At 38.3% G+C, this 25,771-nt stretch overlaps 1 protein-coding gene across 1 annotated transcript in view; it reads left to right on the plus strand.

Moving 5' to 3' along the window:
- LOC115220892 (phosphoenolpyruvate carboxykinase, cytosolic [GTP]) overlaps positions 1-23,155 on the plus strand; it is a 51,691-nt gene extending 28,536 nt beyond the window's left edge. Inside the window, exons 3-10 of the mRNA XM_029791089.2 lie at positions 7,041-7,225; positions 8,126-8,323; positions 9,159-9,346; positions 10,504-10,717; positions 12,733-12,937; positions 15,684-15,787; positions 20,860-20,955; positions 22,439-23,155. Of these exons, the coding sequence (XP_029646949.1) occupies positions 7,041-7,225; positions 8,126-8,323; positions 9,159-9,346; positions 10,504-10,717; positions 12,733-12,937; positions 15,684-15,787; positions 20,860-20,955; positions 22,439-22,896 (1,648 nt within the window). The 3' untranslated portion in view covers positions 22,897-23,155. The remainder of the gene's footprint in view (positions 1-7,040; positions 7,226-8,125; positions 8,324-9,158; positions 9,347-10,503; positions 10,718-12,732; positions 12,938-15,683; positions 15,788-20,859; positions 20,956-22,438) is intronic.
- The last annotated feature ends 2,616 nt before the right edge of the window (positions 23,156-25,771 follow it).

Raw genomic sequence — 25,771 nt, forward strand, 5'->3', positions numbered from 1 at the left:
TGCTCTAACAATCCTGCCACTCTTATCTAAACCAGTAAAATTGTACTGACACGACCCCTTAAATTGCACTAATACAACCCAGTAATATATTGTGTTCTAATTTAGGCATGAGACTAGCAGTTCAGAGGGGATCAGCGGTTGTAGTTAGTATGTGCCCATCAATCCCAGTACTATACTGCTAAATTATTTAATCAACCCTACAAGGATGAAAGACAAAGTTGACCGCAGTGTGATTTGAGCTCAGAACCTAAAGAGATGGAACAATTGCCACAAGGCATTTTTTCTTCCAGTGTTCTAATTAAGTGCCAACCCAACCCAATTTTGCACTGATATCACCTATAATATTGCATTGATATGACCCAGTAATATCTCACTGATTTAACCGACAAATATTTCAACAATGTGACTCCACCACTCAGCTGTGAAGTACTTATATGATGCACTTTCATTGCAACGTCCGTGTTTTCTAAAGTTAAATAGGTTGTTTGAAATTTGATTTAGATAAATACTAGCAGTATCGCCCGGCATTGCTCGGGTTTGTTTCGACCCTTTAGAATTGGAATTTTTGAAAAGTAAAAACTTTGCATTATGTAGCTTGTTATTCTCTTTAAGTGAACATTTTTCTGGTTGAAATACACTGAAAAATGGTGGCACAGCAGTAAAAAAATCGTAAAAAAATAGGGATTTTCATAGAAAAAAAGCACCTTTTTAATGTAAATAATTTTTGGTGTTAACATGGTCCGATTTGGATTTTTTCTTCTACGGAAGGAAGAGCAAGCCTTCTTCTATCATACTCTCGATTTTGGTCGACTTGCGCCGCAGGGTCTCGGAGGAGATAGTGTTAGTTGAAGGCTATCAAACCTGCCATACACAGACAACTTCAGCTTTATATATATGGAGATTAACAGTTGAATGATTAAATATAAACCAGAAAGACTAGTATGAAGTTCAAGTGAATGTAGTGTTCCATTTCTTTTAAAAATGCACAACTTAATGTACGTTGAAATAGCAACACTTACTGCTGAAAAGGCAAGAATATTATTATAGGTGCAGACATAGCCTTGAGGTTAAGAAATTCACTTGTGACTCACTTGCGACCCACATGGTTTCAGGTTCAGTCCTACTGCATGGTACCTTGGGCAAGTATCTTCTACTAGAGCCCTTTGCCGATCAAAGCCTTGTGAAGGTAGGAAGAAACTGAAAGAAGCCCCAGCGCTGGTGTTGCTACCATCCAGCTGTAAAAACTATGACAGAACAAACAATGGAGTCTGATGCTGCCCCTGGCCTTATCAGTTCCAGTTAAATCATCCAAGCCATGTTAGCATGGAAAACAAGACATTAAATGATAATGATACACACATGCACGCACGCACACACACACACACACACACACACACATACATGTATAAGTGTTTGTGGATGTGACTGTGTCTTCTTGTATTGACATCATGCAATAGTTGTAAAGGAGTGTTACCATCATACAGCTGGTGCCTTCCATTTCATGTCTTCCATAAAAAAATGTCCAGCTTGGGAAAAGTATATTACTCTGCTTGGAAGGTGAGGTTCATAACTAGAAAAAAAATATCCAGCTGTGGATGTATATACCTCAGCAAAATTATCACTATCTATGCCAGTGCTGCCTGACTGGTCCCGTGCCAGTGGCATGTAAAAAGCACCACTCAGGCATGGTTGATGCCAGTACTGCCTGACTGACCTTCGTGCTGGTAGCATATAAAAAGCACCTACTACACTCTCAGAGTTATTGGCATTAGGAACGGCATCCAGCTGTAGAAACTTTGCCAGATTGGATTGGAGCCTGGTGCAGCCTTCTGGCTTGCCACCATGGAAAGCAGACATTAAACGATGACAATGATGACACATACATACATACATACACACACACACACACATATTTTTTATATATATACTAGCAGTATCGCCCGGCGTTGCTCGGGTTTGTAAGGGAAATAATTATATAAGCATTTTTAGAGATGTAAAGTATAATAGCCATCTCAATATGGCTAACCACAAAGGGGGAGGGGTGTTACTGTAGCTTTTTACGTTCTGAGATTTAATAATAAATTTAGAGAGTTACTTCCCTTATATATGTCAAAAATGGATTAAAAATGGGAAAAATTGATGGTAAATTTTTTTTTAAATCGTAGACTCATCGTAGACGCGCGCTAATACCCAGACGGTCTCGATATGAATCACGACTATAAGATACCCGGTTTTGGTTAAACTGCACCGCAAAATGTGGGAGTAGTTAGGAATCTAAATCGTAGGAGACAGACACACAACCTCACTTTTATATATAAAGATTTCCTCTATTTACATAATATTGAGGTCTCTTTCTTTCTTTTGTTATCTTACTGTTTTTACCAATATACATATATATATATATATATATATAAATATATATATAGTTACAGAGATGTACTTGCATAGCAAGTGACTTGATCTGAGATCGTGTGCTGGAACGAAAACAGTTGCAGCGTTGAAGGTGTTTATAAGCCATTTAAGAAACACACAAAAACCGTTAGATTCACTTCAACATTTAAATTTAATTTGTCAAAATATTTTCGTCGCTTTGAGACCGCGACCTGTTAGCACAATATTTTTGTCAGTGAACAGGTCGCGGTCTCAAAGCGACGAAAATATTTTGGCAAATTAAATTTAAATGTTGAAGTGAATGTAACGGTTTTTGTGTGTTTCTTAAATGGCTTAGAAACACCTTCCAGGCTGCAATATATATATACACACATATATATATATGTATGTATGTATGTATGTGTGTATATGTGTATGCATGTATGTGTGTGTGTGTGCGTGTCTGTGCTTGTGATTGTCCTCCACCACTGCTTGACAACGAATGTTGGTTTGTTTACATCCCTGTCACCTAGTGGTTTGACAAAGGAAACAGATAGAATAAGTACAATGCTTACAAAAATAAAACTGGAGTTGATTCATTAAACTACAATTCTTCAAGGCATTGCCCCAGCATGGCCACAGACCAATGGCTGGAAAAAGCAGAAGAATAAAAGAATACATTCTCTGCTTTGGTCTTATGTTCAAGACATGAGAAAGCTTGAGTTTACATGAGAAGGCCTAACAGACCTGGTAGAAACAGCAGCCAAATCTCCCTCAAATCACACCTTACTGTATTATGTATGTATATATATATGAGCCAATGAGGGGGACCTCTACATGGTAGCTAGACCTGGTAGAAATAGCAGCCAAATTTCCCCCAAATCACACCTTACTGTCTTATCTATGTATATATGTATGTATGAGCCTATGAGGGAGACCCCTACATGGCAGCTAGACCTGGTAGAAATAGCAGCCAAATTTCCCCCAAATCACACCTACTGTCTTATCTATGTATATATGTATGTATGAGCCTATGAGGGAGACCCCTACATGGCAGCTAGACCTGGTAGAAATAGCAGCCAAATTTCCCCCAAATCACACCTTACTGTCTTATCTATGTATATATGTATGTATGAGCCTATGAGGGAGACCCCTACATGGCAGCTAGACATGGTAGAAATAGCAGCCAAATCTCCCTCAAATCACACCTTACTGTCTTATCTTTCTGCTACTTGGATATAGGTGTTATATTTGTAGTAAAAAACTTTCCTGTCACACACTCACGCACACACACACACACACACACACACACACACCCTCACACACACACACACACGCGCACACACACCCACTCACACACACGCACGTTAGCTTACAATTTTATTTATATATTTGCGTGTCAATGTGTTGAAAGAGGAAGTGGGAGGCTGAGTGAAAGAATCACTCACTACAGTAAGTCAATTACTTTCATTTTATTCGTTGCCCACTGTGTGTGTGCGTTTGCGTGTGCTGTAAACCAGACTAAGAAAAGCATTTGACACACACACCAGAATGTGAGTTTTCTGTAAATTTTGCTTAATTGGAGTTTAAATTTTAAAAACTGGACCTGGCATGACGCGATGCATTGTACTCTTAAAAATGCAAGGTAAATTGTAATTGAAGAAATCCTATATTGTAGATTTGTATAACTCCCAAAGGGAGGCAGATAAAATCTGCCTTTTATAATAAGAGATATCTCTTATTATAAAAGGCAGATTTTATCTGCCTCCCTTTGGGAGTTATACAAATCTACAATATAGGATTTCTTCAATTACAATTTACCTAGCAGTTTTAAGAGTACAATGCATCGCGTCATGCCAGGTCCAGTTTTTAAAATTTAAACTCCAATTAAGCAAAATTTACAGAAAACTCACATTCTGGTGTGTGTGTCAAATGCTTTTCTTAGTCTGGTTTACAGCACACGCAAACGCACACACACAGTGGGCAACGAATAAAATGAAAGTAATTGACTTACTGTAGTGAGTGATTCTTTCACTCTGCCTCCCACTTCCTCTTTCAACACATAGACACGCAAATATATAAATAAAATTGTAAGCTACCGTGCGTGTGTGTGAGTGGGTGTGTGTGGGTGTGCGCATGTGTGTGTGTGTGTGTGACGGTGCGTGTGTGTGTGTGTGTGTGTGTGCGTGAGTGTGTGACAGGAAAGTTTTTTACGACGAATATAACACCTATATCCAAGTAGCAGAAAGATAAGACAGTAAGGTGTGATTTGAGGGAGATTTGGCTGCTATTTCTACCATGTCTAGCTGCCATGTAGGGGTCTCCCTCATAGGCTCATACATACATATATACATAGATAAGACAGTAAGGTGTGATTTGGGGGAAATTTGGCTGCTATTTCTACCAGGTCTAGCTGCCATGTAGGGGTCTCCCTCATAGGCTCATACATACGTATATACATAGATAAGACAGTAAGGTGTGATTTGGGGGAAATTTGGCTGCTATTTCTACCAGGTCTAGCTGCCATGTAGGGGTCTCCCTCATAGGCTCATACATACATATATACATAGATAAGACAGTAAGGTGTGATTTGGGGGAAATTTGGCTGCTATTTCTACCAGGTCTAGCTACCATGTAGAGGTCCCCCTCATTGGCTCATATATATATACATACATAATACAGTAAGGTGTGATTTGAGGGAGATTTGGCTGCTGTTTCTACCAGGTCTGTTAGGCCTTCTCATGTAAACTCAAGCTTTCTCATGTCTTGAACATAAGACCAAAGCAGAGAATGTATTCTTTTATTCTTCTGCTTTTTCCAGCCATTGGTCTGTGGCCATGCTGGGGCAATGCCTTGAAGAATTGTAGTTTAATGAATCAACTCCAGTTTTTTTTTGTAAGCATTGTACTTATTCTATCTGTTTCCTTTGTCAAACCACTAGGTGACAGGGATGTAAACAAACCAACATTCGTTGTCAAGCAGTGGTGGAGGACAATCACAAGCACAGACATGCACACACATACATGCATACACATATACACACATACATACATACATACATATATATATGTGTGTATATATATATTGCAGCCTGGAAGGTGTTTCTAAGCCATTTAAGAAACACACAAAAACCGTTACATTCACTTCAACATTTAAATTTAATTTGCCAAAATATTTTCGTCGCTTTGAGACCGCGACCTGTTCACTGACAAAAATATTGTGCTAACAGGTCGCGGTCTCAAAGCGACGAAAATATTTTGACAAATTAAATTTAAATGTTGAAGTGAATCTAACGGTTTTTGTGTGTTTCTTAAATGGCTTATAAACACCTTCAACGCTGCAACTGTTTTCGTTCCAGCACACGATCTCAGATCAAGTCACTTGCTATGCAAGTACATCTCTGTAACTATATATAATTTATATATATATATATATATATGTATATTGGTAAAAACAGTAAGATAACAAAAGAAAGAAAGAGACCTCAATATTATGTAAATAGAGGAAATCTTTATATATAAAAGTGAGGTTGTGTGTCTGTCTCCTACGATTTAGATTCCTAACTACTCCCACATTTTGCGGTGCAGTTTAACCAAAACCGGGTATCTTATAGTCGTGATTCATATCGAGACCGTCTGGGTATTAGCGCGCGTCTACGATGAGTCTACGATTTAAAAAAAAATTTACCATCAATTTTTCCCATTTTTAATCCATTTTTGACATATATAAGGGAAGTAACTCTCTAAAATTTATTATTAAATCTCAGAACGTAAAAAGCTACAGTAACACCCCTCCCCCTTTGTGGTTAGCCATATTGAGATGGCTATTATACTTTACATCTCTAAAAATGCTTATATAATTATTTCCCTTACAAACCCGAGCAACGCCGGGCGATACTGCTAGTATATATATATATATATATATATATATATATGCATATAGCTGTGTGATAAGAAGCTTGCTTCCCAACCACATGCTTCTGGATTCAGTCCCACTGCATGGAACCTTAAGTAAGTGTCTTCTACTATAGTGTCAGGCTGACCAAATCCTTGTGAGTGGATTTAGTTGATGGAAACTGAAAGAAGCCCATTGTGTATCTCTATATATATAAATGGCAAAATGTCTGTCTGTGTGTGTGTCCTTTATACAAATCCACAATTTTTCAGTTAGAGGGCTCGCTCTTTCTATAGTCATTCAAAACCGTCCAAGGGTGGTCGTGCACATCTTTTACATTTCCCCAGTCATTAAAAGCCATTAAAAAATCAATAGAAGTGACATTTTTGTGAATTTTCTATCCAAAACCCAATCAAAATGCCCAGAACTTGATACGCCAATTGAATGCCAGCTAGCTGTATGTGATTGGTCGGAGATTTGGACAGTACTCGTGTTTATGTGCGCTCGCACGCAGCTGTATATGCATGCACTAGCACTATGACCCGGCATTGTCAGGTCATAGTACTAGTATATATGTATATAGCATCAATACTAACGAGACTAAACAACAATAACAACAACCACAAATATTCTAAACTTAAAGACCCAAAGCAATGAATTATAATAGATGTCTCTTATTTTCCCTAAGAATATTTTCTTTAACATTTTATGATTTAGTTATTTATATTTTTTTTCTTTTTGTGTGTGTACATGTATGTTTTTTGTTGTTGTTTCAGTTGGCTGGCACGGACAGATCCTGCTGATGTGGCCCGTGTAGAGAGACGTACTGTGATAGCAACAGAAGCCCAAAGAGACACAATACCAATTCCTAAAACTGGAGTCAAAGGTCAGCTTGGTTACTGGATGGATCTGGAAGACATGGACACCGAACTCAACATGAGATTCCCAGGATGTATGCGAGGTACCTTGCCAAATTTGTATTTGAGATTGAAGTATGCTTCCCGATCACATGGTTTCGGGTTCAGTCCCACTGTGTGGCACCTTGGGCCACACTACTTCTGCTATAGCCTGAGATTGAACAAAGTCTTGGGAATGGATTTAGCAGATGGAAACTGAAAGAAGCCTCTATATGTACAGGATTTCATGCATTGTGAGCAATAAAGCAATAAGACGGTCTTACAATGCCAGATTAAATCAAAAGAGATCCGTCGCTACCAGGCATCTTTTCTGAAGCTCAGCATTTAAAAATCGATCATAATTTTTTTAATAATGGCTCTACAGTCACCAAAAATACAATGATGTCTATTACTGAGGTGGACAGTGTTCTGTTTGCGGTAGTGTTCTACACATCTCTCCCAATGATATTTTTTTTATCTGTGATTTCATCTCCAGTGAGGCTGGCTTGCTTCAAACTGGCTCAGATCCTTTTGATGTCTTTTGTACATACTCCTGAAATTCCCTCTTGTAGTGACTATCTGAATACTCTCTGTAAGCTGTACCCTATATTCTTTGGCACAGTTCCTGACAGTTTGTCTTAAAATTTAGTATAATTTTATAATTTTTGCTCAATTTGAGAGGAAGGGCAAGTCACTTACATTGACCCTAGTACTTGGTACTTTATTTTATCAACTTTGAAAGGATGAAAGGCAAAGTTTACCTTGGTGGAATTTGAATGCAGAACATTATGTCAGAACTACCACTAAGCATTTCGTCCAACACTCAAACAATTCTGCTTTTGCACCATATTTTAATTTGTTTTAAAATTAGTATCAAATCAAAACAATCCCAAATGTTATTTGTTTAAAAAATTTTTTTTTTATTTCCTCTTAATTCCAAACTGATTTCCATTGACTTCTTTCAGGTCGTACCATGTACGTAATCCCATTCAGCATGGGTGCAGTAGGTGGACCATTATCTAAAATTGGAATTGAACTCACAGATTCAGCCTATGTCGTAGCCAGCATGCGCATCATGACCAGAATGGGCCAGGCAGCCCTCGATGCATTAGGAACAGGCAGTTTTGTCAAATGTTTACATTCCGTCGGTCAACCACTTCCAGGTAAGAAATACTTAAATTTTGCTTCTCTGCAACCATCCTACCATCTTATTGACCACAATAAAACACATCCCATTCTAAACTGGTGAATAATTAATGAGGAACACCATATTTCATTATTAAACGATAATATTCTACAAAGTATATTAAACTCTTTATAGTCAATACTGTGTTCTACTGTGTTAGCAGTGCTATTAAATAACTTGTTATGGTTGTCTCTATAGATTTTCTATAGAAATTATAGCCAGCACTGATTTGTTATGATATTTTGTATGGATTGGATGTGGTGCTGATGAAGGAGCAAGAATTCCTGAAATATGGCTTATACACCCATTACCCATTTTTATCATCTTTGATCTCGTCTACTTTAGGTATACTCAGACACAAAACATTGTAACAAATGGGTGCTGGCTATAATTTCTATAGAAAATCTATAGAAATAACTGCAAGAAGTAAACTTGTGACTGCAATGTGTCCACCTTAAATTGTCTACCATCTAAATAAATTTCATTTAATGACCCTTAAACTGATCATCATGTGACACAACCCTGTAATGTAGCTCTGCCCATCAGATTACTTCTTGATGTGGCATCTTCCTCTCTGCCTAAACTGACCACCTGTAATATGATCGCTTGCCCCTTGACAAACCACCTTGTGATGTGAGTAGTTTCCCACTCAGACCACTTTATGATGTGACCTTCCCTTCTTTGCTAAACTGACCACTATGTAATGTGACCCCCTAAACTAATTGTCACCTCCCTATTTGTAACCCTTCAACTGAGCACAACTATAAACTGTTCAGCACTCAATCCTTTATGTTTTTTTTTTTATCTTTCAGCTAGCACACCGTCCCATTGGCCTTGTAACCCCAAACTGACCTTAATTGCCCATATCCCAGACAGAAATGAAATTTGTTCATTTGGAAGTGGCTATGGAGGAAATTCCTTACTGGGCAAGAAATGTTTCGCCCTTCGACTTGGCTCCATTATGGCCAGTCGCGAAGGTTGGTTAGCAGAACACATGTTGGTAAGTAAGCCTCCCTCACATCAATTCGTTTTATGATGGAGGAATTTACACATTTGCTAGAAATAGCAGTCAGATCTCCTCCAAATTACATTATCTCCAAATTATCATTTGGAGAATGTGAATACAATAACCCTGCAAATAATAGAGGATAGTTGTGGCTTGTATGTGTGTATGTGTTTCTATGGTTTGTATGCATAACACACACAGGGGTTGTAAATAGTTTATTAGAACTTTTCCAATCAATTATTTTCCTAGCAATCAATTAATTTTAACTGGGATACAGGCCAATCAGTTATTGCAATTAATTGTCAAATATTTTGCCGAACATAAAAACCCCATATATTTTGGAGTGTTAGCTTCAGTTTAGATAAGAGTCAAAATGATCGGAAAATAAAAGGCGCGTCTTATAGTTTCAAAAATCTTTATTATCAGAAGACATTCAAAGTTTAATTTCATTGATTTAGAATAGGGAACAAACAGCATGTATACTCTACATTGTACAGTAGTTGAAAAACAAATAAACTGAAGGTCTTTAATTGAAAGAGTTTCTCAAACGAGTAGCACAATTAAAATGTTCTAATATAGCAAAAGGTCAGGAATGACTGCAGATTTCTGAAACTAGGTCTGCATCCCAGAAAGCGTGATTGACTTTTAATTTAGAAATAATTGCATTTCTAATAATTTAGAAATAATTGCATTTCTAAATTTATTGGTATTAAGTATTTCTGAAAATCATTAAAAACGTAACCTGCTGAGCTGAAGAAATGTTCCAAGATGTTGGACATTGGTAACAAAAATTTACAGTTCAGATATTGTGGAGGTGAAATTTTATCTTTTTTGTACTTTTACAAACAAATTGAAGCAAAATCATCATCTTCTACAGGTAAACCAGACTGTTGTAATGAGAAGTTGTAAAGTGAAATATCATAGCTGCCGATCACCACGCAGGAAATTTTTCTCTCTCCCTCTGTCAGTCTGCCTCTAGTAGTCTGCTAGGATGGTGATGATGATGATCAAAGCATGCATGTGTTGCTCTGTGTATGTGTTTGCAATGTCTATTAAACTTTTTGCATTGCTTTTTTTTTTTGTTTATAATTTAAATTTTTTTATGTGTAATGTGTTTTTTTTAATTATTTTTTATTCTTCTTTCTCTTCAGATTTTAGGAATTGAAAATCCAAAAGGAGAGAAAAGATATGTAGCAGCAGCCTTTCCAAGTGCTTGTGGCAAAACTAATTTAGCAATGATGAACCCCACATTACCTGGTTATAAAATCACCTGTGTTGGTGATGATATAGCCTGGATGAAATTTGACAGTGAAGGGAAACTTAGAGCTATTAATCCAGAGGCAGGATTTTTCGGAGTTGCTCCAGGTTAAATTTCCAGCTTTTTTGTTCCTTTTACTTGATACTTCAAAATATTTCATTTGCTGTTCTTCAGACTCAGCAGACCTGTATGATCAAAGATTTCTGTTGTGATCATCCTGTTCTTATACATTATGTAGTTCTTTCTTGATTTTGCTGTGATCAAGGCACATTCCTCTTATGGTGGTCTCACAGAGGAACACTTCCTCTCCCATGTTTTTTATAGACTGGTTACTGAGCAAGACAAGCTTTCCAATGCTAGTGCCATGAAAAATACACTCAGTACACACTGTAATATGGTTGCCCAATGAGCAGAGAAAGTGTAGGGTTGCAAGTTTCCTTGAATGCTGGTGCCCTGACAAAATTTTCCCCCGGTACATCTGTAAAATGACTGGTGATTGAAAGGCACCCAGCAGTAGAAACCAAACCAAATGACACAAACAAGTACCAATCTTTTGGAGCAGCTAATAAGAAATGACTCAGGCTGTGATGGAAATCATCATGAAAGCAGACATAGGATGATGATGATGACAACGATGACAAAGTTATCTAAGGATTGTCATTTTTAAAAATTTGATTGGGTATAATTTGAGTGAAGTTTGACTGCTATTTCTAGCAAGTTATGTGATGAGTTAGAGGTATTCCAGATTCTTTGAACCCTCTTTTCATCATCATCACCATCATCGTTTAACGGCCGTTTTCCATGCTGGCATGGGTTGGATGGTTTGACCGGGGTCTGGGAAGCCAGGAGGCTGCACCAGGCCCAGTCTGATCTGGCAGTGTTTCTACAGCTGAATGCTCTTCCTAACGCCAGCCACTCCGTGAGTGTAGTGGGTGCTTTTTACGTGCCACTGGCACAGGGGCCAGAGGGAGCTGGCAACGGCCACAATCGGCTGGTGCTTTTTACGTGCCACCGGCACAGACGCCAGTCAAGGTGGCGCTGGAATCGACCACGTACGGATGGTGCTTTTTACGTGCCTTTTTATTTGATCAAAATAATTCATCATTTATGTTTGCTCATTTATGTGGCTCAGTGGTTACAGTGTTGTTCAACTCGTGATTGCAAGATAATGGTTATGCTTGCCAGACTAGCTGTGCATTGTGTTCTTGAGCAAGACATTTCATTTTCCCACTGCTCCAGTCCACTAAGCTCTAAATGGATAACCTTGCAACAAATTGGCATGCAAGGGCGAGATGGTGACTCAGAGAAATCACCCAAATGGAGGTCTCATGAGCCCCTTTTTGTATTCAGCAATTGTAAGGATGTATAATACAGCCCACACAGTGAATCCCAACTGGATGGGATTGCTTGTTCAACCATGTGAAAGGTTGAGGTTTATTTCTGTATATTTGTTCTTCTTGTACTTCTACATCACGTCTACCTCATTTTGCGCCCAAACTCTCTACGTGTACTTCACTAATCGCTACATCACATGTATCTCTTCACTCCCTCTATCTCTCTACATCAAAAAGAATTCCTACTGTACTCTTGTCACCCCTATCTCTCTACATGTAGCTCATTATCCACCCTTGCTACATCACATGCTCCACATATACTTCCTCACTCTCTATCTACATTACATCTATGTATACCTCATCACTACCCTATCTCTCTACAACACATGTATCACATATAGCCCTCACTCCCTCTATCTCTGTACCACATGTGGTACAAGTATCTCAGCTCTCTGTATCTTTTAAACCACATGTATTTCTCCCTCTACATGTATCCCTCACCACCCTCACTCTATACCACATGTATCACTCACCCCCATTGCTCTATGACACATGTATCCCTAACCTCACCCCCAGTGCCCTATACCACATGTATACCCTCATGACCCCACCCTATACCATGTGTATCCCTCACCCTCATTGCCCTATACCACAAATATCCCTCGCTCCACTCACCCTATACCACATGTGTCCCTCACTCCCTTTATCTTTCCAAACCACATGCATTCCTCACTCCCTCTGTCTCTGTAAACTACATGCACTACATGTGCTTCATGTCTATCTCTCAGGTACGTCCTACAAAACCAACCCTAATGCCATGAAGACTATTGAGAAGAACACCATTTTCACCAATGTGGCATCAACCAGTGATGGAGGATTCTTCTGGGAAGGACTGGAAGAGGAAATGCCAAAAGACGTGCAGATATCATCGTGGCTTGGCATCAAAGACTGGACTCCTGAAAGTGGGAGGACAGCTGCTCACCCAAATTCCAGGTGAGAAAAAATGCTTGAAATATTTTATTGTTGTTGTTGTTGCTTAACCCTAGGTCAGCCCTGATTGAGCAAAACTGCAGGTCAATCTTCACCACTTGGAGGACTGTTTTAACATTTCTGCTGTGGACAGTTAAGGTGTGTGCTGTATCTTTGTAGGCAACTGGTGAAAGTAACCAATATGTTTGTATCTTAGAACTCCTCAGTAAAGCATATTTACTGTTGGCTCAACAGACTTGCCTTTATTCTCTAAATATTTGGACCAGCCCAGTTTGTAGGAGTTACCTCCCTTACTAGCTGTCTTTCTATTTGAACATCCCTCCCTTAAAAGGGGATTTTCGTTTTCAAATTGCAAGGATAATCTTAAATTTAAGCTTTTCTTTTTTTTTCACTTTTTATATTACATATGTGAGAGACTTCTGTACATACATTTTAGATGTATGTATGTGTGCGTATATATATATTATTATTCTACTTGTTTCAGTCATTTGACTGTTGCCATGCTGGAGCACCGCCTTTAGTCGAACAAATTGACCCCAGGACTTATTCTCTGTAAACCTAGTACTTATTCTATCGGTATCTCTTACTGAACCATTAAGTTACAGGAACGTAAACACAGCAACATCAGTTGTCAAGCGATGGTGGGGATACAAACACAGACACACAAACATATACTTATATATATATATAGATGATAGGCTTCTTTCAGTTTCCATCTACCAAATCCACTCACAAGGCTTTGGTCAGCCCAAGGCTATAGTAGAAGACACTTGCCCAAGGTGCCACGCAGTGGGACTGAACTCAGAACCATGTGGTTGGGAAGTAAACTTCTTACTACAGTCACTCCTGTGCCTATATATATATATATATATATATATATACATACACACACTCACACACACATATTTTCTTTTTCTCCTCCTCTCTGTTAGGAAACACAAGCACTTACACACATGTACAGACACAACAGAAACATCCACCTACCAAATTCAATCACGAGGCTTCAGTCAACCTGAGGCTTATAGCAGAAGACACTTGTCCAAGGTGTCACACAGTTCAAATATATGCTACCATGGGATATTAGTGTAGGTTAAATGAACAAACAAACAAAAATATATTTAAATATGAAATTACATCCTAGTTTAACATATTTAATCATGCGTGTCCTAGTTTATCTAAATAGCTACACCATACCCTTGCAAAAGGTAAGTACAGAAATAGCTACACCATATCCTTGTAAAAGGTAAGCAGACAGGTGTGCATCAATAAGGGCACTCACCTGTAAAAGACTGCTTCTGAAGGTCCTGTCAAACCCATGCCAACATGGAAAAACTATGACACTGATGAGAATGGGGGGGGGGGGTAGCTGTGATGGCAGTGATGATGATGATGATAACAATGGTTTGTATTGTTTAACAGTGTCCAATTTTAAATTTCAACTAACCTAGCTACTCCTGTTGCTGCTGCTGATAATGATTTGGAGGAGGTGACCTCAAATTGTCAACACAAGAAAATAGAATAATAAAAAAAAAAACTTTATTAAATGTCTAAATATTTTACTTCTCTGTGAGTCTTTCTGATGTTTGTACAAATGTTGTCAGAGACAAACTAATTGATTGATTCATTCATTGGATGATAGACTTACAGGTTTACTTGATGCATGTGTGTCTGTGTGTGTGTGTTTTCAGGGAGAGGTGAGAAGGTTAATGAATGCTGTGCACAGCACAAGCTGTATGCCTGCAATGTTGTAGAGATATATGTGTCAAGGCATATCATTAAGATATCGTTGTTATCATCATTTAATGTCTATTTCCATACTGCACCATGTTTCACTATCTGTTTTGGTAGGGTTTTTATGGTAGGATGTTCTTCCTAATACCAACCAAGTTAGAGAAGGGGCGCGTATTATACACAAGGTTTAGCTTTTTCAGAGGTACAGCCCCCTAAAAATCCCCTGCGTATTATACTCAAGGGCGGACTATACTTGAGGATTTACAGTATATATGTATGTGTGTGTGGTGTGTGTGTGTGTTTGTATGTATATGGCTCTGTGATAAAAAAAATTTACTTCTCAACTGCATAACCACGTGGTTTAGGGCTTGGCCCCACTCTGCAACACTTTCAGGCAAGTGTCTTTTATTATAGCTCCAGGCCTTCCAAAGCTTTGTGCATAACAGAAACTGAACGTATATTTGTATGTGTGTTTGTGTGTGTTACTGTTTCCTTTACTTGATGTTGTGTGGTAGTTGTATCACCATCTTACAAGCAGTGTCCTTTAATGTCTTTTCTTCTGAGACATGTCAGAAACAGGTGAGGGTTGGTGACAGGAAGAGCATCCATCCAACTCATGCAAGCATGGAAAAGTGGATGTTAAAACGATAATGATAAGAGAGGGGAAATAGTTGGCAGATAGATATGGATATATAGCCATATGTATGTAGATGTGTGTGAAAGCAAGATTTGCGATGACAGGTGAAAGAAGGTGGTCTCAAGGAGAGGGATAACTGGCGGCACCAAAATGGGGGTGAGATATGTGCAGTTCTTCCTTCACATAATTATAGCAGCTGAGAGAATAGTGCCAGACACACACACACACACGTGTACTAATTGCAAGCAAATGTTACTGTCATCCAAGCAATGAGATGTCAGTCATTTGTAATCTTCAATGAAATCATGTTTGGTTATAAAATCAGTTTTTTTCATATCCTGAGTTATATTTGAATAAGAATGTCTTTTGAATTATTTTCAGATTCTGTACACCAGCCAACCAGTGTCCTAACATGGATGAGGCTTGGGAAAGTCCTGAAGGAGTCCCTATTGATGCCATTATATTTGGTGGCAGACGTCCCGAAGGTGAGTTGATAGGAAATCATTCTGTTGTTTTTAAATAAGTTAGCAATCACCCATCTGAGTGCTAACAAGACATGGCAGTAAATTAGCAACAGATATGAAAAGACAGTATCTGCAATATCTACATAGGCACAGGAGTGGTTGTATCATAAGTAGCTTGCTTACCAACCACATGGTTCTGGGTTCAGTCCCACTGCATGGCACCTTGGACAAGTGTCTTCTACTATAGACTCGGGCTGACCATAGCCTTGTGAGTGGATTTGGTAGACGGAAACTGAAAGAAGCCCATCGCATATATGTATATGTGTATATATATATGTGTGTGTGTGTTTGTGTGTCTCTGTCCCACCAACATCGCTTGACAACCGATGGTGGTGTGTTTACATCCCCGTAACTTAGTGGTTCGGCAAAAGAGACCGATAGAATAAGTACTGGGCTTACAAAGAATAAGTCCTGGGGTCAATTTGCTTGACTAAAGGCGGTGCTCCAGCATGGCCACAGTCAAATGACTGAAACAAGTAAAAAGAGAAAGGAAAAAAAGACTATCTGTATAGTTAAAGTCAAACTACCTTGCAGTATCTAGAGACAGGCAAGATGGTGAGCTGGCAGAATTGTTAACATGCCAGGCAAAATGCTTAGCAGTATTTTGTCCACCTTTATGTTCTGAGTTCAAATTTCTCCAAGGTTGACTTTGCCTTTTCTCCTTTCATGGTTGATAAAATAAGTATCAGTTGAACACTAAGGTTTAAGTAATCAACTCCCGCTTTCCCCTGAATTGCTGGCCTTGTGCCAAAATTTGAAATCAATATTTAGAGACAGGCAGACCTGGAATAGAGAGAGAATATATCATTGATAAGGCTGCAAATGGCCATGAAAGGACTTTGACAAACATGGCTGATTGATTGATTAATCAAACGATCAATCAGTTAACTAGTTAAATGGTTAACCAATTGACAAATAAATAATCCTTTCTACTACAGGCACAAGGCCTGAAATTTGTGGCGAAGGGACCAATCAATTACATCAACTCCAGCACTTGACGGGCACTTATTTCATCGACCCCGAAAGGAATAAAGGCGAAGTCAACCTCGGCAGAATTTGAACTCAGAACATAGCAACAGACAGAATACTGCTAAGCATTTTGTCGAGCATACTAACAACTCTGCCAGCTTGCTTCCTTATTTGACAAATAGATTATAAAAACCTGAAATAAAACCAGTGCAAGTGTTAATTATTGGAATAATGGCCCTCCTCAGATACAACAAAATTAAGGTCTCGGTTCATGTCTCACCTAGATAAATTTTGCTTTCACCCTCTCAGGGGTTCGATAAAATAAACACCAGTTAAAAGCTGGTCATGTGTCACTGTTAGAAATTTTTCCCAATCATTAATGGCACGGGTCAGACAGAACATGCTGAGGCAGACTTTTCTACGACCAGCAAGTTCCATATGACCCATGCAAGCATGGAGCGGTGAATGCTAACATACCATGCATTGAGTGTCATACAAGACAGAAGCTCTCGTGAAACCATCTCCATGGGCCAACGTCTTATATTTTATCTTTAATTAAGGCATTAACTTTGCATAATTTCATTCTTCTGTTCTGTAAATTTATAATGTTGTCTTAGAAATTTTTATAATTGCCTTACATTGATTATTGATTTGTTTATGAGTTAAATGAATTCACACCTTATATCCTATAAAATCTATCATGGAGTATGTATGTACACGTGTGTGTCTGTGTGTATGTATTCTGTAATAATCATATACTCTATAATATATATATAATAGCTCCTTCCTCTCACCATCAAATCCTCGTTTGAATTTTGGTTTCTTGAATTTAAATAAATTTAAAGTAGCTCATGGGACATATCCTCATCACCATTGTCATTTTGATGTATATTTTTCTCTATGCTTAGGTTGGACGAAGCATTAACTCAGATTGCTTTGTCTTGTTCCTGTAGCAGCTCTTCTATCTCGGGGGTCCATAGCTCTCAGGTTTGATCTAATTCCTCAATCTGCAATTACTGCCACCTGTAGCACTATTTTTAGCGATCTAACCTTCTACCCAGCCTTCATTCACATTAAATTCCAATAGTTTAGCTGCAGTTATCTCCCATGCAGATATTACCTTAGCCAGCGTCACTGATGTCCAGTTATTATCTTGACTCACTCACCCTTGCACAGAGTAATAGGATAGAAAAGAAACACATCATGTGTCTTTGTTAGGAAAATGTATCATTCCAAATAAAGCCCTTCACTGAACACCCAATATATATATATATATATACATATATATATATATTTGGTCAAAATAGACTGAAATAGGCAACTGTTTATTTTTTCATTTTCAGTCTTTTAATATTAAAGCAACAGTTTTTGAATTCATAACCCTCTAAATACGGCACTACATGTTTTATGAGACACCTTGAATATTTTTTTGAAAGTATATTAAAATGTTTTAAATAAAGTATTCTATAAAAAAATATATATTTTATAAGTGTAGACATGGCTATATGGTAAGAATTATACTAGCTAACCACATGACTCCAAGTTCAGTCCCGCTGCATGACACTTTGGTCAAATCATCATCATCATCATCATCATCGTTTAACGTCTGCTTTCCATGCTAGCATGGGTTGGACGATTTGACTGAGGTCTGGCGAACCAGATGGCTGCACCAGGCTCCAATCTTGATCTGGCAGATTTTCTACAGCTGGATGCCCTTCCTAACGCCAAATGTTATCTACTTTAGCACCAGGCCAATCAAAGTGGATTTGGTTGTCTGAAACTGAAAGAAGCCTGTCATATATGTGTGTGTTTGTCTCCCACCACCGCTTGACAGGTGTTGGTAACTTAACAGTTTGACAAAAGAGACCAATAGAATAAGTTTTAAAAATAAGTACTGTGTCCAAGTTATGAACTAAACCCTTCAGGGCAGCGTCCTAGCATGGTTGCAGTCCGATGACTAAACCAAGTAAAAGATAAGAAGATATTTTGGAAATATTTCATAAGGAAAAGTTTAAAAATTGTTCTAAAACAAGGATGAGTGCACGCATTGCACTTTGTTGCAAAGAAATACACATGAACCAACACAGTGTAATGCACCACAAAAGCTTACAGCACACGCATGCGCTGTGGCACAGGGGTTGATGAAACCTATGTTGGAACAATTGATTGCCTCTGAATGTCTCTCCCTATGTTTGTTGTTGTATAACCCCAGATGAAATAAATAGTTGAATTATGAGGCACAGCCCACAGATTAGTCCTAGATACACCATGCTTCTGCCTAGTTGAGAGTCATACTGCACTCTGTGACATACAGTAATTGCTATATCAGGGCCATACTGCACTTGCAACCTGCAATTGTCACTATCAGAACATTACTTTATGTTGCAACATGTTGTGATTGCTATCAGGATTTTACTGCACTTTGCAATGTGCAGTGGTTGCTATCAGGACCATACTGGACAGAGCGAGCAGTGGTGTTACTGTTTAACAACACCACTGGTCAACCTTAATCAGCTGACTCATGATCAGAGACATTCCAGTTGTGACTATCCTGTCCACTTACAATTCCTAGACCACGTTGTCCAAAATGACTTTCCCTTTTTTAGAACTATAGCAATGTGATTTAATAGAGATTTGGCTGCCATTTCTAGCAGGTCAGACAACCACATAGACATTATTGGTCTACTTAGGAACAAGCAGTTACGTGCTTTGACCAACCAAGGAGCAGAGTTGGGACCTATAGTAAGATTTGAACTTATAACATGTAGTCAGTGGCCCAGTACTTCAACATCATGGCCAATTGTGGCTCATAATACACCTATTTCCTTTCATTTTCTGCTTTTACTGTGTAGACTTTTTACAAAATTTCACCACCAGCACTTCACTCAATTCCTCAAATTTTGATGATTATGTTCACTTATCTGACCACTTCACACCTCTCACTCACAATATCTTCATGGCATTCTTTTTTTTTTCATTTCATTTTCTCTATAAGGCCTAGTGGTTAGAGTATTGTACTAAGATTGTGGTTTTGGTTACTGAACCAAACAGCTCGTGCTCTTCAGCAAAATGCATCATTCCACATTCCCAATCCACTCTGCTGTTAATCCTACAACAGACTGTCATCCCATTCAGCAGAGTGTGTTGTAACCTCAGTCAATTACATGTCATGAAAACTAAGCCAACTAGATTAAGCTCTAGCCTTATGAGTCCTAGAGTTAATTGCAGACCTATATCTAAGTACTAGCAGTATTGCCTGGCATTGATCAAGTTTGTTTCAACCCTTTACAATTGGAATTTATGAAAAGTAAAAATTTTGCATTATGTAGCTTTTTATTGTCTTTAAGTGAACATCTTTCTGGTTGAAGTACACCAAAAAATGGCAACACAGCAGTCAAAAAATCATTAAAAAATAGGGATTTTCATAGAAAAAAAGCACCTTTTTGATGTAAATAATTTTTGGTGTTAACATGGTCCGATTTGAATTTTTTCTTCTACGGAAGGAAGAGCAAGCCTCCTTCTATCATACTGTCAATTTTGGTCAACTTGCGCTGCAGGGTCTTGGAGGAGATAGTGTTAGTTGAAGGCTACCAAACCTGTCATACACAGACAACTTCAGCTTTATATAGAAAGAAATAAGGCTAAACTAGAGTTAAAGGAAGATGTGGAATATAATGGAGACCCATTCATTTAGTGTTACCCGAACACCAAGGGGAAGTGACCTCCCTCCTTCCCTTCTCTCTCTCTCTCTCCCTCTCTGTCTCCCTCTCTCTCAGCTGTTATTTTCTGGCCTGCAAGCACTTCTTGAAACTAGGCTCATCTAGTGACACCAATTCACCATTCTTCTCACAATAATAATCATCACATGAATTTAGCCTTCCAGTGGCAAATGAGGCTGTCTTAAATCACCGTTCCCCTTCTATTAGAACCATGTTGAACTTATTCCTACTGCAACAACCATTTCCTGATTTGTTACCTTGCCCTACTCCTGTGCCTCTCAGTGGACTCTACACTTTAGGCTGAATTTCATTCATTTTGTTCTTTCTTTCTTTTCCATTGTACAGGGGTACCTTTAGTGTACGAAGCCTTCAACTGGGAACATGGAGTCATGGTCGGTGCATCGATGCGATCAGAAGCCACTGCAGCAGCTGAACATAAAGGTTGGTAATATTCGTTTATGTTGACATAATTACTTGTCTTACTTGGTTTGAAACTGTTGACACCTCTCACTTGCAATGTCTTCTTTGAATTTCTGAACAATAAAGAAGCTGATTCTTAATTTCATGGTCTTTGTCTGAAACTAAACAGAACAAGGGGACACATGGGATGGAGAGTTGCTGAAGAGGTCACAGGAGGTGTCATGAAAGATTTCACTCAAAGGACCCTAAAATAAAAATAATGATAAGAAACTTATTGTTGTCAGTATCATTGTTGGCATTATTATCAATGTTGTCATCATCGATTCTAAGTTCAGATTCTGGGGCCCAGTTAGAATTTTCTTCTGGTCGAGTAGCCCATCCTGCTCAAAAGGTCCCTGAATAAGGGTTGTTTAAGGATGTTGAACGAAACACCTGTTTCCAGAGGTGAATAATTCAAACCCCAAAGAATCCCTCTCAACACATGGCTATGATGCTCCACACTACTTCTGTTCGTGATCATATTATTATTATTGTTATTATTATTATTATCATTATTATTATTATTATTCATAAAGCCAGGTGAAATGTTTTTATTTTTTTCACCAGATAAAATGCTTAGTGGCATTTCTTTCTGCTTTACACTCTGAGTTCAAATTCCACCAAGATTCACTTTGCCTTTCATCCTTTCGAAGTCAATAAAGCAAGTACCAGTTAAGCATGGGGGGGGGGGGGGTCAATGCAATCAACTTGTCCTCTCCTCATGAATTTTAGGTCTTAGGCCTATAGTAGAAAGAACAATTATATTCTAATTGCGTTAGTAGGGATATTGTCTTGAGGTTTGGTGGCAACAAGCCTCCTCAAATCTCAAGAGTCTCTCTTAGGATTCTTGTAGAATACAGGTTAACAAGTTCCTGTGGGTCAACAATGTGTCCTTATTTCAGTATCTTTCAGCCTCTCACATTACAGTTTGTGTGACCAATTGTCACCTTTGTCTTCTACCAATTTCTTCATTTTCCTGGCTAGGTCCCGATATTTCTTAATCTTCTCAATTATTTTGGTGTTCTTCACCCTATTGTTATATGGTATTGTAAAGTCTGCAGTTGTGCCTTTTTTTCTTTCTTTCTTTTTTTTTGTGATATCTGTGATCATTGATACTACTGTCATTATTTATTGCTGGCATGATTATTGCCAACGCCATCATCACCATCATCTTCATTATCATTACCTCTAATTTGATAATTAATCAATTGATTTGTTAACCATTTCATCCTCATTATCATCATCATCATCACTAACACTACCACTGCCACCAATAACAATATCACTGCATTTACCACCAATATAACCACTACCAACACCTCCATCACTACAACCATCATCACTACCATCATCAGCACCATCATCATCACTACCATCATCACCACCATCATCACCACCATCACCGCACCATCCTTAATGTATTTAAATTATTCCAATTCATTCTCAACCATTTTTCTTGTTTCAGGCAAAGTCATCATGAACGACCCCTTTGCTATGCGTCCATTCTTTGGGTACAATTTTGGTAAATATCTCCAGCACTGGTTGTCAATGAATCAGCCAGGCGTAACACTGCCAAAGATTTTCCATGTCAACTGGTTCCGTAAGAACGAGGAAGGGAAGTTCATGTGGCCAGGTTTTGGTGAAAATTGCCGTGTCTTGGACTGGATATTGCGTAGAATAAACCAAGAGGAGTGTGCTGTTTCTTCAGCAATTGGGTACCTTCCAAAACCTGGAAGCATCAACATGGATGGTTTGCCTGCTTCCATAGACATGAAAGCCATTTTCAACTTGACCAAAGAGTTCTGGGAAGGCGAGGTGAAAGACACTCGTAAATATCTGTTCCGCCAAATCAATGATGATGTTCCAGACACAATTTGGAAAGAAATTGACAATCTGGAAGAGAGAATCAAGAAGACTCTTTAAAAAAAAAAAAAAATAACAAATTCCTATTTTTTTTAAACCATTCCCCACCCTCGCAAAAATCACATTGGGATTTATTTGTAATAATAAAAATAATAATAATAATAAATGTTTATTTTACAACTTCTGGGAACAACAACAAGAACAATTGCAACAAACAAAATTTAGGTAAAGAAAAGACTTGATGGAAATAACCTAAAAGAATATTTTTAAAATATATTTACATTTAATTTTAATCATTAAATTCTCGAAACCAAAACAACATAATTATCTTTGTTAAATTTATTATTGTCTTTCATTAATTCCATTAAAAGTTTAAAGCAATTAAAATGTAATTTAAATAGAATTAGATAAATACAAATTTGTTTTGACCTGTATGATACACATACACGCACACATAAGTATATATATGTGTATGTGTGTGTATAACCACACGAACATATATTGCCTTATATGGATAGCAAAATAGGGGTTTACAAGGCAGCGAGCTGGCAGCTACGTTAGCACGCCGGGCGGAATGCTTAGCAGTATTTCGTCTGCCATTACATTCTGAGATCAAATTCCGCCGAGGTCAACTTTACCTTTCATCCTTTCAGGGTCAATAAATTAAGTACCAGTTATGCACTGGGGTCGATGTAATCAACTTAATCCGTCTGTCTGTCCTTCTTTGTCTCTTTTGTGTTTAGCCCCTTGTGGGTAGTAAAGAAATAGAAAATAGGGGTTTACGGAATTTGTACATACAGTGTCTGACTGAAGTGCAACATTTAGTTTCATACATCCTCACATTTTGGGGTCAACCATGAGACAGGTTTCAGTCTTTCCAGTTTCTGTACAAGACGACATTGTTAAAATAAGTACCAGTAATATACTGTGGTTAAATTGGATGTAATATAATTTCTCCTATGAATATTAGGACATATGTCTAAGAAGGAAGAGAGTTAATAGTTTGAAAATTTCAATAGCTCATCATTTATTAGCAATGAGTCCTCTATTACCAAGACTGATGCAGTTCTTTGTTGGAAGAATTATTTCATTCGAACATTGCTGCTCTTGCTTTTGCACTTGAAATGCATAAAAATTGCTAAATTTCATTTAATTCTTTTTCTTCATCCTGCATAAATTTGTGGTCTTTTCCAATTTAACACTTTTGATATAACAAACTGTCTGAAGACTGTTTCTACTAAAATGTCTATATTGAAATTTTTTAAAAATCTCAATTAAAAACTTATTCTAATGTTACTGGCATTGTCAGATTTTCAATCTTCAACATACACACACCACTTAGCCAATACCAGTATATATATATCATTGGTTAACTCAAATGTACGATAACATTGCATACATACATGCATTCATACATACATATGAAGGTCAGCTGAAAAGTTCATAGGCTGATCAAGATGCTCTCATGGAATGTGACCAAATGAGGTTTATTTTTCACCATAATCCCCATTGCAGTCCACAAACTTCTCCCATCCCCCCCCCCCCCAAAGACGAACAAGAATGTAACGGACGGCAATGAAAACATACGGACAGATGGACGATACAAAGACGGACAGAAAAACCAGGACGGAACATTCGTGGCTTTCTATTCATCAGTCAAGCTTCCAAATATCACTACAATTTCGGCCTGTTATACTTGAGACTGTTCAAAGTTGTGTGTGTGTGTGATCATCATCATTTAACGTCCGTTTTCCATGCTGGCATGGTTTGGATGGTTTGACTGAGGTCGGGAAAGCCAGCGGCTGCACCAGGCCCCAGTCTGATATGGCAATGTTTCTACAGCTGAATTCTCTTCCTAACGCCAACCACTCCAAGAGTGTAGTGGGTGCTTTTTACATGCCACCGATACAAGAGACAGTCAGTGAGCACAGGCCACAACTACAATTTTGATTTTATTTGACTCAACAGGTCTTCTCAAGCATATCAAATCGCCCGACGCATCAGGGGTACTCTTAAATGGGTCGGGCATGCAACACTGGCATCGGCCACGGCTGTGATTTCACTTTAGTTGCCGGGTCTTCTCAATCGCAGCATATCTCCAAAGGCCTCGGTCAACTGTCATTGCCTCTGTAAGGCCCAACATATGCATATATATATATATGTATGTATGTATGCGTGTGTGTGTGTATGTATATGAGGGACTGTGTGGTAAGAGGCTTACTTCCCAACCACATGGTTCTGGGTTTAGTCCCACAGCGTGGCAATTTGGGCAAGTGTCTTCTACTATAGCCTCAGGCCGACCAAAGCCTTGTGAACGGATTTGGTAGATGGAAACTGAAAGAAGCCCGTCGTATATATGTGTGTATGTATTTGTATGTCTGTGCTTGTCTCCCCTATCATCGCTTGACAACCGATGTTGATGTGTTTACGACCTCGTAACTTAGCGATTTGACAAAAGAGAGCAATGGAATAAATACTAGGCTTACAAAGAATAAGTCCTGGAGTCGATTTGTTCGGCTAAAGGCAGTGCTCCAGCTTGGCTGCAGTCAAAATTACTGAAACAAATAAAAGATTGAAGGAATTTATGTGTATCTACATATATGTACATATAGTATATATATATATAAATTTATATAGATAAGGATAAGATTGTTATTTAAATATCGAACTTATCAAGTAGCCAGCATGGGAATAAAAACCTTCAAATGTAAAGTAGCATACCTTAGTGAGGTCCTCTCTATCTGGCATGTGTGGTACAAATACTGACGTGGCGGATAACGGATGGCTTTCGGCCCTTTGGGCCCAGTTGTGTCCGCTGCTCTGATCGGTTGGTTTTGGTGCAGTTTAACTTTTGCTTTATCTTGTGCCAATATGCTTAGCCACATTTCTTCCTTTTGTTTGTTTTTACGCCCCCCCCCCCAAATATGTATGTATA

The sequence above is a fragment of the Octopus sinensis genome, linkage group LG17, assembly GCF_006345805.1.
Source record: "Octopus sinensis linkage group LG17, ASM634580v1, whole genome shotgun sequence".
Taxonomy (NCBI): Eukaryota; Metazoa; Mollusca; class Cephalopoda; order Octopoda; family Octopodidae; genus Octopus; species Octopus sinensis.